The 16,628-nt window shown below is 25.5% G+C and overlaps 1 protein-coding gene across 1 annotated transcript in view; it reads right to left on the reverse strand.

The window, feature by feature from the left end:
- The window catches only part of LOC100210201 (SLIT-ROBO Rho GTPase-activating protein 3), a 65,698-nt gene extending 51,128 nt beyond the window's left edge, over positions 1 to 14,570 (reverse strand). The window contains exons 1-3 of the mRNA XM_065817671.1: positions 13,964 to 14,570; positions 6,775 to 6,973; positions 6,123 to 6,279 (exon numbers count right to left, since the gene is read on the reverse strand). Of these exons, the coding sequence (XP_065673743.1) occupies positions 6,123 to 6,279; positions 6,775 to 6,973; positions 13,964 to 14,033 (426 nt within the window). The 5' untranslated portion in view covers positions 14,034 to 14,570. The remainder of the gene's footprint in view (positions 1 to 6,122; positions 6,280 to 6,774; positions 6,974 to 13,963) is intronic.
- Positions 14,571 to 16,628: the final 2,058 nt, after the last annotated feature.

Raw genomic sequence — 16,628 nt, forward strand, 5'->3', positions numbered from 1 at the left:
ATTTAACAAGTGCTTATCAGAACCTTATTTTCCAGCCTGCTGGAAAGCCACATCTGTTATCCCTATTTTTAAAAGTTCTGAAGATCGATCTAGCTTGTCTAACTACTGTGTCATTAGTCTTCTTTCGATCATAAACAAGGTTTTTGAGTCTTTAATTAAAAAACACTTAATGTCTCAATTTAAATCTAATAACTTACTTTCTGATCATCAGTACAGTTTTCAATCTTGTTCTACTGCTGACTTCGTTAAATTTTTGTTAAATTAAATAACTAACTGATAGGTTTTATCATGCATTAGATAGATGTTGAGAGTTTAAGGCTATTGCTTTCGGTATTGTCTATGATAAAGTTTGGCATGCAACTTCTTCTCATTCGCTCTCGTCTTATGGTGTATCAGGTTACATCTTTAAGACTATTGAATCCTTCCTTACCAATCATACCATAAAAGCTATCCTTGATGGACAGCACTCTTGTTCATTTCCTGTAACATCAGGGGTTCCTCAAGGTTCTATTGTTAATTCTATACCTGAAAATGATCTCACTTCTGCTACAGCATGGGGCTCTCAGTGGCTGGTTAACTTTAACTTGGATAAAACTCCATTTTCTTCAGCTAATCGTTTTCTCAATAATCTAGATCTTCCTATATTTATGAACAGTAATGTACTTGATGAGTCATCTACCCTTTGTCTTCTAGGATTAACTTTTACTTCCAACCTTACTTGGAAACCATATCTCGAATCCATCGCAAAATTAACATCTGCTAAGGTTACATCTCTTTTTTTTTCTCTATAACATCTTTACTTCCAACAAGGCCGTAAGCAATCACTCTTAGAGTTGGACGTTACTGGAAGAAAAAAGAAGAAGTTTATAAAGCAAGATAATGATTAACAGACAATTTAAAAGATTGCAAATTATATGAATCAAGAAAATAAAATGAAGGGAGCAAATTTCAAAGAACTAATTGATTAGCTATCTAATTTATTACCTAGAACATAAGTCTCTTCATCATAGACTAAAATGAATTTGAACTTGTTTATTCAGAAATTAGAAATTTATATTAAATATTAAATTCAACAAAAAAAGTATAAAATTCTTATGAAGTAGAGTGACACCAGGCTGTCATTAAGTCATTACTGTCATTACTGATGTTGCGCTCGTTATTTGTTTTTTTGTTTTCTATCAATTCACATTGATAGAATCTTTATTTTTAGTTTTTTCTATCAATGTGTATTTTTTCTATCAATGTGTTTTTTTTGGGTAAGCTGCATTTAACAAAAGTGTGTTCCATGCATTTACCACGCAGTTAGTGAAGAAATTATTCCTCTCTTCACAATTTTTGCTTAGTTAATCATCATGTGTGTCCTTGTAGACAGTAATTTAATATTGATGGCGAATACACCTGTGGTACAGCAAACTCTATTTTTTTGATACTGTGAATGATTTTAAATTGCTGAATCAAATCACCTAGATTCTTTCTTCAAAAGATACAGAGCCTTTCCTCATATGACTTATGCTTCATTTCTGTGATTGTTTTTCATGCTCTTTGTTGAATACATTCTTGGATACATATATCTCGTTGTAGATGAGGGAAGGTTGTAGATGGGTTGAATAGCAAACCCAAGATGTGGTCTGACGTATATGGTGTACAAGACTTTCCACAAGGAAAAGCCTCAGCCTCTAAAAACTTTTTAGAGAGAGTCTAACACGCAATTGGCTCTTTCAGCTGCATTCTATCTGAGATTTCATTTTCAAATCATGAGAAACAAATATTCCCAGATCACATTTATTTTTGGTGCTTTAAGTATTTTTCTGCTTCCTAATTGATCGAGCATTGTGTAGTCTTGAGTTGATTTGTTGATTAGGCACCTAACATGCATCACTTTGAATTTTTCTACCTTCCATGAGCCATTTTTAAGACCAATGAACTACTTTGTCTAGGTCATTTTGTAACGTTACAGTGTCTGCTTTGCTCTTTATTAAGCCTAAAATCTTGCTGTTATCAGTATATATATAGAATAAATAATAGAGATACTAACACTGAACAGTGTGGAACACCACTTGTGACTTTTGCCCAATCTGATTTATGAATACTGATTGTCACCCTGTTGTCTGTTCACTAGCCAGTTAGCTATCCACTTGAGCAGAGTTCCGCATATGCCATATGCTTTAAGCTTGTGTAAGAGCTGCTTGTGGTATACTTTGTCAAATGCCTTTGCAAAGTCAGTATAGATGACATCTGTGAAATAATCTAGGGATATTGGGATGTCTCTTACTACTAATAAATTGTCACAACCTCGCTTTGGAAAAAGCTGTGCTGATCTTTGGTAATTAGGTTATCTTTTATGTAATGCTTCATAAAAGAAACTCTTCATCACTTTGCAAGGGACAAATGTGATGGATGCTGGCCGATAGTTTTTTTTTTAATTTGTTCCCTTCTTTTGATATTGGTGTGACATTTAACTTTCTACATAATTCAGGTATTTGACTTTCAGCTAAAGACTTTTGGAATATGTGTGTGAGTGGCACAGCAAAAGAAGATGAATAGTGTTTAACACCTAGAGTGCACTTTGTCATAATCTTTGGATTTTGATTCCATCAGGTTTTTGAGCTTTTCTTGGTCATATGATTGTTTTATTGAGAATTCATTTATTTGGCATTTGACTTATAATTGATTTTTGAATTCTGGCATTTGTTTGTTTGTATCTGTGATAAATAATGATTGAAAACATTCATTTATTATGTAGGCAATTTCTTCTTCATTCGTAATTTTACCTTCATTATCTTCTAGAGATCTTATTGACTCTTTTGTCATTTGCTTACGTCTTCCGTGTACATGTAAGAGTTTAGGGTCTGATTTAGACTGATTAGCAATTTCTTTTTCATATTTTTTGGTTGCTGATTGGTCTACCTTGTTCATATTTTTACATGCAACTCAATGTTATTTTTTAATTGCTTCGCAAGAATTATTGTCTGCATTAAGATACTTGCTCCAGAGTATTCTTTTATTTTTAACTGCCTCCTTAACCTCTAGCATGTTCGAATATTTTTTTCAATAAATTTAGTTGATGGAATGTGCAAATTAACTGTATGTAACTGTTGATGAAGACTGAGTAGTTATCATTCATCAAAAAGTTTTCAAATATGTTGTTCCAGTTGCATGCAGTATTCCTGAAATAGTTATATAGTCTACTCTACTGCAGATGTATTTTTCATTCTTTGGGTTATTTTCATTTGTATAGTTCATTGTAAAAACCGTGAGATTGGCCTACAGCAAGTACACAGTCAGGTTCAAGTTTCTGATAGAGGTTTGACTAAATAGTACTTTGCTTGTCTGATTTATGGCCACCCTAGACAGGAGATAAAAAAAGATTATTTTCTCCAGCAGGTGTAACTCCAAATAGATATTCAATGGTAATATTATTTTCATAATTACACCAGTGATTGTGATTGTGAAGGTTAAAAAAAAATTGAGTATAATCCATAATACAAACACAGTCTTTAAAGTTTTTTTTAAATATAATGATATGTTACTTCTTGATCTGGCTATATAATCAGATTGATAACTCTAACAAAAAGAATTACTAATTATTAACTTTAACAAAAATAACACAATTACAAATTTTAATACTATTGCAAATTAAAAAAGTCCAAAACAAAAATTTTTATTCAATAGACATAGTTTTAACTTTATAAGTACAATTAGGAGACGTCCTCAAAATATAATCATCAGTGAATTTTAGTAATATAACTTTTAATTCTGCCAAAGAAACACATGAACAAAATTAGATAAAAACCAGAAATAAATTCATCTGTACGTCTTATGTAAGATTTTAGTATGAAACATTTTTATTTTATCAAGTCTATCATATTTTTTTAAGTTCAATAACTTTATTTGATTTCTTAATCAACTCACATCAGTACTGCATTAATTAAATGTTAAGAGTTTCCAATTCTGTTATGTAAAAATTGTGTTGACAGCATTTAGAACAGTAGACTTATTTTCAAGTAGATAAGAATTTATTTATAATATTGGACTAGATAATAGTATTAATAAGAATCATCTTTTTTTTACATAAAGCTTTATACCAACCTATCTATTTTTAATGATCAAACTAGAAATTTAATCAGCTCCTAAGTGTTGAAGTGTTGCGGATTCAAATTTGAATGCGCAGGCTGTAAATCTTGTTATATTGAAACTACTCACCATTTAAAGACAAGAATAATCAAGCACCAAAAAAAGGATAAAAACTCACACATTTATAAACATATACATTCAAATGAAAGCTGTTTTAATAGTTTTAATCATGCTAATTTTTCAATTTTAGATTCGGCCTCCAACAAATTTATATTAAAACTCAAAGAAAGCATGTACATAGAGTGGGAAAAACCTACTATTAATAAACAAATGAACCATGTAAAAATGACAAATTCAATCTAGTTCCTTTTAACATTACCGGTTCTTTTATCTTTATAAAACATTTGTTACATTATTTAATTGCATTTTTATTGTATTTTTTATTATAAGGTCTCTATTAATTCAACTTAATTCTACTAACTTGATTTAAGCATTTTAATATATTTTAACTGATGATGGCTATGATATAGTCAAAACATGTATTTATAAAATAAATGATTTTAACAAAAATTAAAAAAATTGTCTTATTTATTAGAGTATTTACTCATTTTGTGCTGAAGAGAAACTTTGGAAGTATATATTTATATATATACGTATATACATACATACATACATACATAGATACATACATACATACATACATACATACATACATACATACATACATACATACATACATACATACATACATACATACATACATACATACATACATACATACATACATACATACATACATAATGTCCTCAAAATAAGGAAAAATATTATTGAGGTCGATATTAATTTGCAGACCTTCCTTTTTTAAAAGTTGGCATCAGGTGGGCAAAAAAATATGATACAAAGGTCTTACCATAAAACATAGAAAAAAAGGTCAGGAGTTTTTTGCCAACCTCATACACTTTTAGGTTGGCAGTTAGGACCCTAATTTTGAGTGCTATATGTATGTGTATATATATATATATATATATATATATATATATATATATATATATATATATATATATATATATATATATAAATATATATAAATATATATATATATATATAAATATAAATATATATATATAAATATATATATATATATATATATATATATATATATATATAAATATATATAAATATATATATATATATATATATATAAATATAAATATATATATATAAATATATATATATATATATATATATATATATATATATATATATATATATATATATATATATATATATATATATATTAGGGTGATGACTTTTTGATTTTTTTTTCTCAAACATTATTTCCTGTAGCACGAATGAATGAACTTTTGCCTATTAATGACTAAAATAACATTTATTCCATTAAAATATTAAAAAAAAGGTCACTCACAAACCACTCTGAAATGTTATTTATGTAGGCATTTTAGCATTTTATGTAATTATATTAACAATATATATATATATATATATATATATATATATATATATATATATATATATATATATATATATATATATTATATATATATTATATATACTGTGTATGTATATATATATATATATATATATATAGGCATTTTAGCATTTTATGTAATTATATTAACAATATATATATATATATATATATATATATATATATATATATATATATATATATATTATATATATATTATATATACTGTGTATGTATATATATATATATATATATATATATATATATATATATATATATATATATATATATATATATATATATATATATATATATATATATATATATATATATATATATATATATATATATATATATATATATATATATGCTGCTTGTTATTTTTTACTAAAATTTATGAGAAAATAGATAAAACTAAAATAATGGATAAAAATAGTGAATATAGTAAACTTTGCCAAAATAAATATTTGTATTTGATTTTTTTTTTTTTTTTTTTTTTTTGAAAAATAAATTTAAAATTAATTTTTATATAATATGAATATTTAAAATAAATTTTTACAATTTTAGAAATACGCTGCACATCTTCTGCAATCTCAGTCAATCTCATCACTAGATTTTTTGTATATATTTCACTGAGATTAGTTGCTGTCTTTGCTTTGAATCTTGCATCAATAAGTAATTTACTCCACAAGTTAACATAAGAGGCTCTGTCTTTTCTATAAAAGATTATAAAATAAATTTAAAATTTAAATTTCTGACTCTTTAAATATTTTTATAATATATTTTTTACTTTATTATTTTAAGTAGCTTTTATTATACAAACTTCGTTGTTTGTTTTTTTGTTAGCGAGATCCAATTTCATGTGGCTTCACTGGTCAATATCAGGAATTTAAGGTGGGTTAACACAAGCTTAATGCTTACTTAAGTCATTGAAAGTGATTTCATATGCTGGTTGAATAATAATGGAGATAAAATTCCTTCTCCATAAATAATTAATGTTCACTGCTTGTTCGTCTTGTGTTTAATTAATGTTCATAAGGTCAATGCATATGTCTTGACTTAAAACTACCTGTTGCATGACTTCATTCCACATAACTGGTTATATAATCATTATTTGTTATAACTGTTTTATGTAAATCTAACAAAAAGCTTCATTTAAAATATCTTTAATAATTACTAAAATTCAAACAAAAACAAACTTTTGAACTTACTTGCTGAATCCATAGTTTGCTCTCTGCTTAGTAAACCTTTCAGTAAATCGGTCACATAAACGTTCAAGACTCTTACCATATTCTAAATCAAGCTCAGAACGACGTCTAAAAAACTCTTGCAAATCATTTACTAAAAATATTTTATTTTCTGTTCGAATATCTAAGGATCTTTGTTGTTCTGCAAACTGGCGTGTCAATTCTAAATGTAGTATAAAATTTTATAATATATAGTCATTAAATATTAAAAATGTTTCACAACTATTAACATTTATTATATTTCAACTTGTTTCTCTGCGCAACGGCCTTGTTCGTCAAGGTTCGTGTTTCGGAGTTAGAGAGTTGAGAGAGGGTTATAACCACTATTAAGTAGCCTCCTCTTCTGTAGTGGCCTTCTTAGCCTTGAGGAGGTGAATAACAAAACAAAACAAAACAAAAAAAATTTCACTTTGACATTGATATTAAAATAAATTTAATCAACTTATTCTATATAGACTTATTTTATATACCCTATTATATATATATAAAAAAATTCTTAAATAAAATAATAATAATCAATTATATTTCTAAACAACGTAAAATATCAAAGTTAGAAACTTTTATTTTATTAAAAATTTTTACTTTTAGTGGTTGTAAACAGAGAACAAGTTAAGTCTTATTAAGAATAACACAATAAATTGGTAAATTTTCTTAACAACCTATAATAATAATAATAATAACAATAATAATACAAAAAACTGCACAGGATTTCATTACCAATAGGCATAGCAATTGGCAATGCTATACCACAGTACCTTCAGTTCCTCATTTGACATTAATAACAAACTAAAAGGTAAAAAACTAATGATGGTTGCACAGAGCTGTGCATAAATCATTGTTTTAAGGTATAGCTCTGTTTTTTTATTTTTTGAAAATTACCTTGAGTTTCTGTGCAGTTGCACGCCTTGTTTGTCCACGCCTTAAATAATATTTTTAGAAAACTTGACCACATTTTTGTATGGTAAGTGTTTTAATAATTTGCAGCAAAATAAAGCTATGAGAAACTACAAAGAATAAAAATACTCAAAGAAAAAAAATGAACACTATACAAAATAGAAAATGTAAATAAAATAATCTAAAAAAAAATTTGAAAATTAAAAAAAGTTAAATTTTGTGAAAAAAATAGTATACCTAAATATTTTAGTGTTTTTAGTTTCTTTTTTTTTTAGGACGTTTGTTATTTTCAAATAACAAATGCCTAATAATAGTTTTGATATATTTATTATGTTATTAGGCTTTAAAATTTTATAATAGTTTATTTTATTAAGTACAACTGTTCATTTACATGTAAATGTAATGAACATTTTTACTTAATGTAAATTGACATGTAATTTTAATGTTATTTATGATTTGAAGGTTTAATACAAATGTTTAGCCTTAGTATAGTTAAGTTATGATAAACACATTTGGAAAAGAAACATATTATTTAAAAAACAAATAAATTAAGAAACATTAAACTATTTATATATACTATTTTTGTTATCAAAAAAAAATTGAAAAATATTTACACTGTTTTTGTTTTCTTTTTTAGATTTGTTGTTATTTTCAGCTACGAAAGTCAAGGAAAAAAATACTTCAAGTCATTTTTAACAATAACCAAAAGACTTGATATGTATTTATTAACAAATTTTAAAAGTCAGTATATTAAGAAACTAATTCATTATTTACACTACTATGAGAAATATAGTTAAATTTTTCATTTTTTTTAGTTTTTACAAAGCTTTTGCTACATTTGACATTATTTCTCAATACTTAGTCAAGCTAGACAACAAAGCAGCCTTGGTTAGGAAGCTGGTGCAATTGCACTCTATATGACCACAGGTTTTTAGATGTTTTGAAAACATTCAAAAAGCGCAAAAAAAAAATTTAACTCGATGGGAGAAAAAAATTAACTAAAATAAGAAATGAATTCTTAACGAAGAAAAAAACAAAACAAATTATGTTTAGAATAAATTATTTCTAAACTTCTCTCTTTCATAATATTTTTAAAAAATAAAGAGACACTTATAAAATGTAACAACTTACTATTAATGATTGTTTAGTAAACAAACAAACGTTCTTCAATTCATCAAACGTATAATATAATTCTTTATTCAAGTACCTATGTTTTGTTTTAATTTCTAATAAAACTAACGGTAGTTGAATTAGATAATAAATAAAAAAGGAAATGTATTTTTATAACCATTTTATGTTTTGCGTATTTTGGAATATATAATATAAGTTTAAAATATTTAAAACAATTTTACTTAAGTAAGATAAAGAAAATAAATAATTAAATAATTGCAGTACTGTAAAAATATTATAATGACCTTATTATTTAACAAACTTTAATGGTTAAACTAAATAGGTAAAATATATTTATACTAAAAAGGTAAAATATATTTATGAACTGCTTCACAATACCATTGATGTATTAAGTGAGTAGACTTTTTAATATATTTGTATGTTTTTGCTCTATATGGACTGTTGGCGCAGCGCTTTATATAATTGTATTTTTATGTTTTGTTCGACCCTCTGTGCGGTGTTCATCCACTCATAATGCACTATGTATATATGTACATTTATGTTCAGTTGCCTGTAAGTTCCTGTTTGTTTATTTGATTATTAATTTTATTAACTTTGATGATTACTATTTTTTAATTTTATTAAAAACACAGTTATTGTTGAAAGTTTTATTTTTATAAAATCAATTGTACAAACATTTTTAAAAGACTTACATTTAAAGAATAAAAAATCAATCTACATTATTATTTATTATAATTCTTAATAAAACTTATTTAACTTTATATAATTTAAAACATGAAATTGAAAATTTTCTTTATATAAACGATTAATAAAAGTAAATCATCGCTTAGTTTAAAAACGCTTTGCTAATGTTAAAATATTTGATTACAAAAGATTATTTATAAATTTAATTATTTGAGCGTGTCAAAAAGTTTCGAACATACATGAAAACATACATAAATTTAAATGTTCTCAAACATCTAAAAAGCTGTGTAAATATTATCGCACTCACTTCCTAACCAAGCCTGATAAAGTGCTATTTATTATTATAAAATATTATTTAAGTTTTTAAACAAAACAAGGTTTATTAAACTTATTATTTATTATTTTATTATGCCTTTTATAACATTGCAATAAACTAATTGCAAAACTTTGTAATTGGTGAAAAACTTTGTAAATGGAAGAAATTGTTTACTCAATTGCCTAATTGTCCAAGGTAAATAAGAATTACTAGAGATTGGTTGTTTTAGTTTATTTAATTTTCTTAAAAAAAATGTTTAAATGGTCTCCTAAAACTTTAAAAAGTTCATCAGAAAATAAACTTTTGGGTTCACAATTCAAAGAATCCAACGCAAGCACAGACAGTATTAATAGGGCAAGGACGGAGCCAGACCATTCAGTAATGGAGGGCCATTTTTAGATTTTTTTTGATTTGGTGGTTCCAGATCATTTGTTAAAAGTTAGATTTTCCATGCATAATGTTTTGCGAGCTGGCAAGCCCAAAGTTTAAAATTTGCACTGCTTAATTTTATTAAAATTTCATGCTACTTTTAAACAAACTCTCAATTTCCTCTTATGTTTTCAAAGAACATCCTGTGATAAATCTTTAAAAAAATAAACCTAAATATCTAAGAGCGGTTGCCCCCCCCCTCCCACATCAATGGATCCACCGTTGCAATAGGGGTAGTGTATACAATCAAATATTTTATATTTAAACACTATCATTAAAAGCTTGTTATAATTTTACAACAAAGTTTTGTTACATTTAAAAATAAAAAACAAACTTTACAAATAAATAGCAATTAGTTATCTCGCTTACTTGTGTACCAATAAAAATTGTAAAGTTTAATTAAAATATTTAAAAAAATAAATAAATAATTGCTCATTGTTCTAGCATAAATATTAAAGTATATCTTTATATGCTGACTGATAAAACTCTTGAACAAATTATAAATCAAAAAATCTTTTTATTTTCGTTGAATTTATATGAATTATAATCTTTTTACCATTCTTTTTCCTTGACTTGTATAATTTTTTTAGAGCAGAAATAGCATTTACACTTAAAATAAACAAAGAAATAAAATACAGTAAAATTTTTATTTTTATGCTTTTAATTTTAAAGCAGATACAGTGCAGATTTAATCTTTTTATTTATTTTCTTTATATCTTTTCGATTTATTTTTGTTGAGTTTTGCTTTGGTGCAAATTCTTGAATCTCCTAATATTTTGTACCACCTTCATTTCTTCAAACATGATCCTTTTGACTATTTACAATATTCAGAAGATTGCCAGAATTTTTGGTTGAATGAATTGGACGAATAAGCAGTGGCAAAAAGCCTTTTTATAAAAGGCTTTTTTGCCAGCAAAAAAAGGATTTTCCGCAAAACAGCAATTTGCCAGTTGTTGCAAAGAAATTTTGGATGTAAAAAAAACAGTAGATCTTCAGCATGATGACTAATTTGTAAAAATGTTTTCCGGGACAGATATCAAGAAAGTAATGATTTTGGGACAAAAAATGGTTTTGATATGATTATTATTTTGTTGCATAAATTTATTGATTAATCCAGTATCACACAGTGGACCAGGTGGAAATACATTCTCAAAAATTATATTAGTATATGCCATTTTATTACTTAAACATTCAGCCTTTATAAAATGTATATATTGTCATATAATTATTATGCCATTTGCTTCTAAGATGTAGGATAAAAAAGCTTTTTTTTATATAAATTTTTTTTTCGACTTTTTTTAACTTGATAATGTTTTTTGTGCTACTAATAAGCATAAAACAGTTAATTTTAAAACCTCTCTTTTTATTGCATAACTTAATAAAATCAAATCTTTCAAATGAGCTATTACAACACTATTTTGCACATAAGTTATGTAAAATAAAATGATTTTAAATGACGGCATATTTTAAGTACTTGTTTTTATTAAAGTCAAACTTAGATAGTCAAATACTTTTGCGGTCCAAGGTGGTCCAGTAATTTGAGACTTGAAATAGATTGTTCAATATTTATATTATCAATGTAAATTCAGTTTATAACCTCCCGATTTCCACAAGGTCTCTAATAATGGTTTTTACAAGATAATTAATACATCTGATTTTATGTAGCAAAAACTTTATGCGTATTTTATTATTAATGGATATGTAATAATTGGGTCTCAGTGAGACTAGATTAGTGTTACAATCTTGTGTTTTAATATTAATATATCTTAAAACACCTATTCATATAATTTTGTAAATGTAATTCATATTTTTCTACAGTTAAAACATGAAAAATATTGATATTTATTCATATATAATACAAGAAAACTCAAAGTTAATATTTTGGATACAGTTGTAAATGGCATAAACTTAACTGCTAACAATAAATTGTTTAATTTCATAAAGCATCTTTGACAAAGGTGGCATATATGTAAAAGCTCCAAAATTTATTTTGAAGAGAATAACAAACGATGGCTATTGATATCGATTCAATTTGTAATTGATAATAAGAATATTCTTCTAAATGCTTCATTAATAAAGATAACTCTGCTCTTATCCTACTTCAGTATCAGCCAGAACCCAGATAAATTTTAATACTTTAATTAGTAAAACAAAGAAAAGAGGATTGGGGCCATTAATTGCATCTTTTTCATCTTCAAAACTATTGTTTGCATGATTTTGTAGTTTGCACCAAAATGGTAAAAAAATAGGCTGTTATATAACTATTAGAATATATGAGTTTTGGTTTGAAAAATAATTTTAAACTAAAACTTTTCTAATATTATATATACAAAAAGGTTTGAGCTATAGGTTCTTTTTATATGAATTATGCAGTAGTTTCATGAAATATAAAAGAGAGCCCTGAAGTGTTTAATTTTTATGTGCATAAAATAATTTTTAATCAGACTGTCATATTAATATTAGTCTAGCTAATGATGTTAACCTTTGATGTTTTAAGAAACTTAAGCTAGTAACTACGCAAAACGAACTATTACCAGGGATTTCAGGTGTCACTATCAACGAAATAAAAAAATTCACCGCACTACTACATTTGTAGTATAAAAGTAATCTAAGTGGTAATTATGGGAAAAAGCCGATAAAGTTATTACATTTGTTATATCACTTTCGACATTTTCATATTTAAATTTTGGGCAGCTTGTATGTGTAAAGATACATAATCAATCTAATAATTATACAAACATAGATAATCAGTTCAATTATTTAATGACTTTGCCTTGGGTTTACAAACTAAAAATAGTTTGTCTGGTTTTCTGATAGACCAAGATTTTGTGGTCAATGTTAAAATTTGAAGTTGTTGCCTTCTGTTTAAAATAAATTTTTGTTTATGCAATGAAAAAAATGTTGATCAGTTTTGATTTGAATCTTCTTTTAAGGTTCTAACCAAAAGTGAAAAAAATTAATTTAACCATTAACACATTGCCGAGCTAAAACTTACATTGTTACAACCACTTTCCTAAAATGTTTCAAAAAAAGGCTCATTCATCAAAGTTGGGTGGATTTCTTAATAGACTATTATCTACATAGTTTTATCAATCATAACTGAACTGCTCTAACCTAGTAAGGTACTAGTATGTCCTTAGCAATATTTACCTGTTGATCACTAAATAACCAGATTAATGCTATAATTAATGGACAAATTCCTATAATTAAGTAGGGATTTATAACTGATTTCTCTTATTAAAAAATGAAAATATGCCAGAAACAGTGCGAAGGTAATTTTGCGCAAAAATTAATAAAAAATCCATCAAAAAAATCTTAGATAAATACATGTTTCTGGAATATGATTCTAATATAGTTCGTTACAAATTTTTTTAAATTTATCAAGACTAAACAAATATTCTAATATCTAATGATACAAAAAGATTAATTATAAACTAACAATAACAGTATTAGGATTTAAGGTTAAAATTATCAATTAAATATAGACATAAAAATAATTTTAAAAAAATTACGTAGATTAAATAGAGTACATTACAATAAAATATTACATATAATAACTTTTAAAACATACTAACACTCTTTATGTAGATTATACTAAGTTATTTACTTATGTTTATATTTGTGTAATTTTTTTTTCAAAATACCGAGAATAAAGCACTTTAATGACTAAATCTGTAGCTAAAGATAAAATGGAGTTACCTCTGACTGAATTGTCAATATCAAGTAATACTTGTTTATCTCTTTTGTTTTTTTCACCAGTAGAAGACATTCATGAACTTTTTTTCTTTTTGAAGGTACTCTTAGCTACTCAATTTAAAATCGGATAACAATTGCGAAAGTAGAAACGAATATACAGGCCATTTACTTGCTGTTCATTTCATTAAAAATAGCGATGAGATTTTTTATTAAATTTTTTTAATGTGAAGTAACTACGTAAAATGTATACAAGCGTTAACTTCATAAACACTCACATGTATTAGATTAATTAGAAGGAAAAAAAATAAATAATATTTACTCTCTTAAGTATTAAGGATTTATTTCCTGATAATTCGATCAAACCCCGTTGGAAATAAAAAACATTGTTATCGTCGTACAGCGGTTCAGGCTTTTGAGCGGCCAGACTTTCAAGTGTCAGGCTTAAATTGATACAAAAATATTATTTCTTTAAAATGCCTTATATTTTTATTAAGTGCCAAACTTTTCAACAATTTTGGAGATACCTTATTCTTTTTTTTTGAACGGTTTCAGAGTCAAATAGCTATTTAGCACGATGATAAGTGTCCATGATGACCAAGGATTTTATAAATGCATAAGGTTACCACAATACCGCCTTATACTGGCATTTTTGTGATAAGCCAGTAATCTAAAATTTTTTGTAATCAATAATATTTATAGAATATATATATATATATATATATATATATATATATATATATATATATATATATATATATATATATATATATATATATATATATATATATATATATATATATTGTATTTTGCGAAATGTTATATAAATAAAAATTTCTGTTGATTTAATCCAAAAACAAAAAAAGTTCTAATGAAGAGCAGATCAAATAAGTTCCCTAAGAAAGGCCTTTTCTTTTTATAAAAGTTTTAAGGATATTTTTGAGAACGGATAAAAAATTAAAAAAAAAAGAATACCCGCGAAATTTAGAATAAATTTGTTTTAATATCAAATCCATTAAAATATTAAAACATATCTAAAAAATCGATTTTTTTTTTTTTTCGTTGCTTTTTTTTTTTTGTTCTGATATTAATACTGGGGTCGAAGTTTTATTTTGGTTTAAACCTTAATACACTTTCAACTCCAGTAATTGTTAATGGGGTTGAAATTGTATTAAGGTTTAAATCTTAATTCAATTTCAACCCAAGTAATAATATAATAACAAAACATAAACTTAAGCATTTAATGTTTATACATTCAAATTAATTTGATCTAAATTTATAAGCAGTTATTTTTTTGCTTATTTCGTATTTTATACCCCCTTCTCTCCCAAACTTTCACTGCATTTATGAATATTATGGTCACTTCTGAAACGTAATAAGATGATTAAACGAAACTTAAGTAACAACTTATAATTTATCAGTTTTTCCACAAATACCAAATTAAACATTTAAGGTTATTTAAAAAAAACTTTAATGAAAAAAAATGAAAAAAATATATATATAGTCAATAAATAATTTATTTCAACGCTTTCTAAAATGATTCTATGATCGTTTTATTATTAAGAAAACGCTTTAATTGACGCATTTAAATAAAATTGCAGGGGGTAAAGTTGTGAATAACAACAAATGTTCAACAACAAAAGTTTTTAGTCTATTTAAATGTTTCTTTATTCTTTTTTTTTTTTCTGTTTCTATATGTATAAAAATCCAACTTAAAATACCTAAATAACATATTGCAAATGTTAGATTTTTTGTACAAAGCTTCAATATAACTTGTTTTAAATTTTTTCGTAATTAACTCTTTGGTGACACCCCCCCTCCTCCCCCGATACAATCACTAGTTGTTTTTTTTTGGTATAACTTTTGCAGTCCAAAAAAAAAAAAGATTTTTTTTTTATTTTATTCTGCAAAAACCTTATTCACGATTTCGATTCTTGTCACTGTGTTACGAAAGTAACACAGTTGAAACTATTTTATCTTCCACATACTCGTCCACAATACAACTAAGGCATGGAGCACAAATGTTTGAACCTAATATAAGCTTTTTTTTAATTGCAAAATATGCATTAGTTTAATTGCTTAGATTTTCTAAATAAAAAACAGTTGTTCAGTTTATTAAAAAAACGGTTGCAAAAACGAATGCCGTGAGGCTCTAGATTAATCAACTCGTTTGATTTTTCATAAAAACACGTTTTGGTGTATGTTTTCACTGGATGTTATGTGATATTGATCAGTATTATCACCTACGAAAGTCATTTTTACATTATTGATGTAAAAACGGGCGCTACAATTGCACGAAAATTAAATTAGTTTAATATTAGTTATAACAATATTTTCTTTTGTTAAAAAAAAGCAGTGTAGTATAACTTTTACTCTTATATGACCAGAAGTACCAGTCGGTACTTCTGGTCATTTGACACTTTTTTTTTTTTATGTTTAAACTTTTTTCAATAATGCTATAAAAATGCTATAAACTTGGTTCAATAATGTTATAAAAATGATATAAACTTGGTTCAATAATACTATAAAATTACTTGGTTTAAAATGCTAAAAAAAAATTTTAAAAAGTGCGAAAAATAAACCTGGTTCAAGTTGACAAAGGTTTTTGAACATTTAAGCACGTGTTAAACTGTATTTGAACGAGTGAATTCTTATCTCTTCAAACATTGCT

Source organism: Hydra vulgaris, chromosome 14 (genome assembly GCF_038396675.1).
Source record: "Hydra vulgaris chromosome 14, alternate assembly HydraT2T_AEP".
NCBI lineage: Eukaryota > Metazoa > Cnidaria > Hydrozoa > Anthoathecata > Hydridae > Hydra > Hydra vulgaris.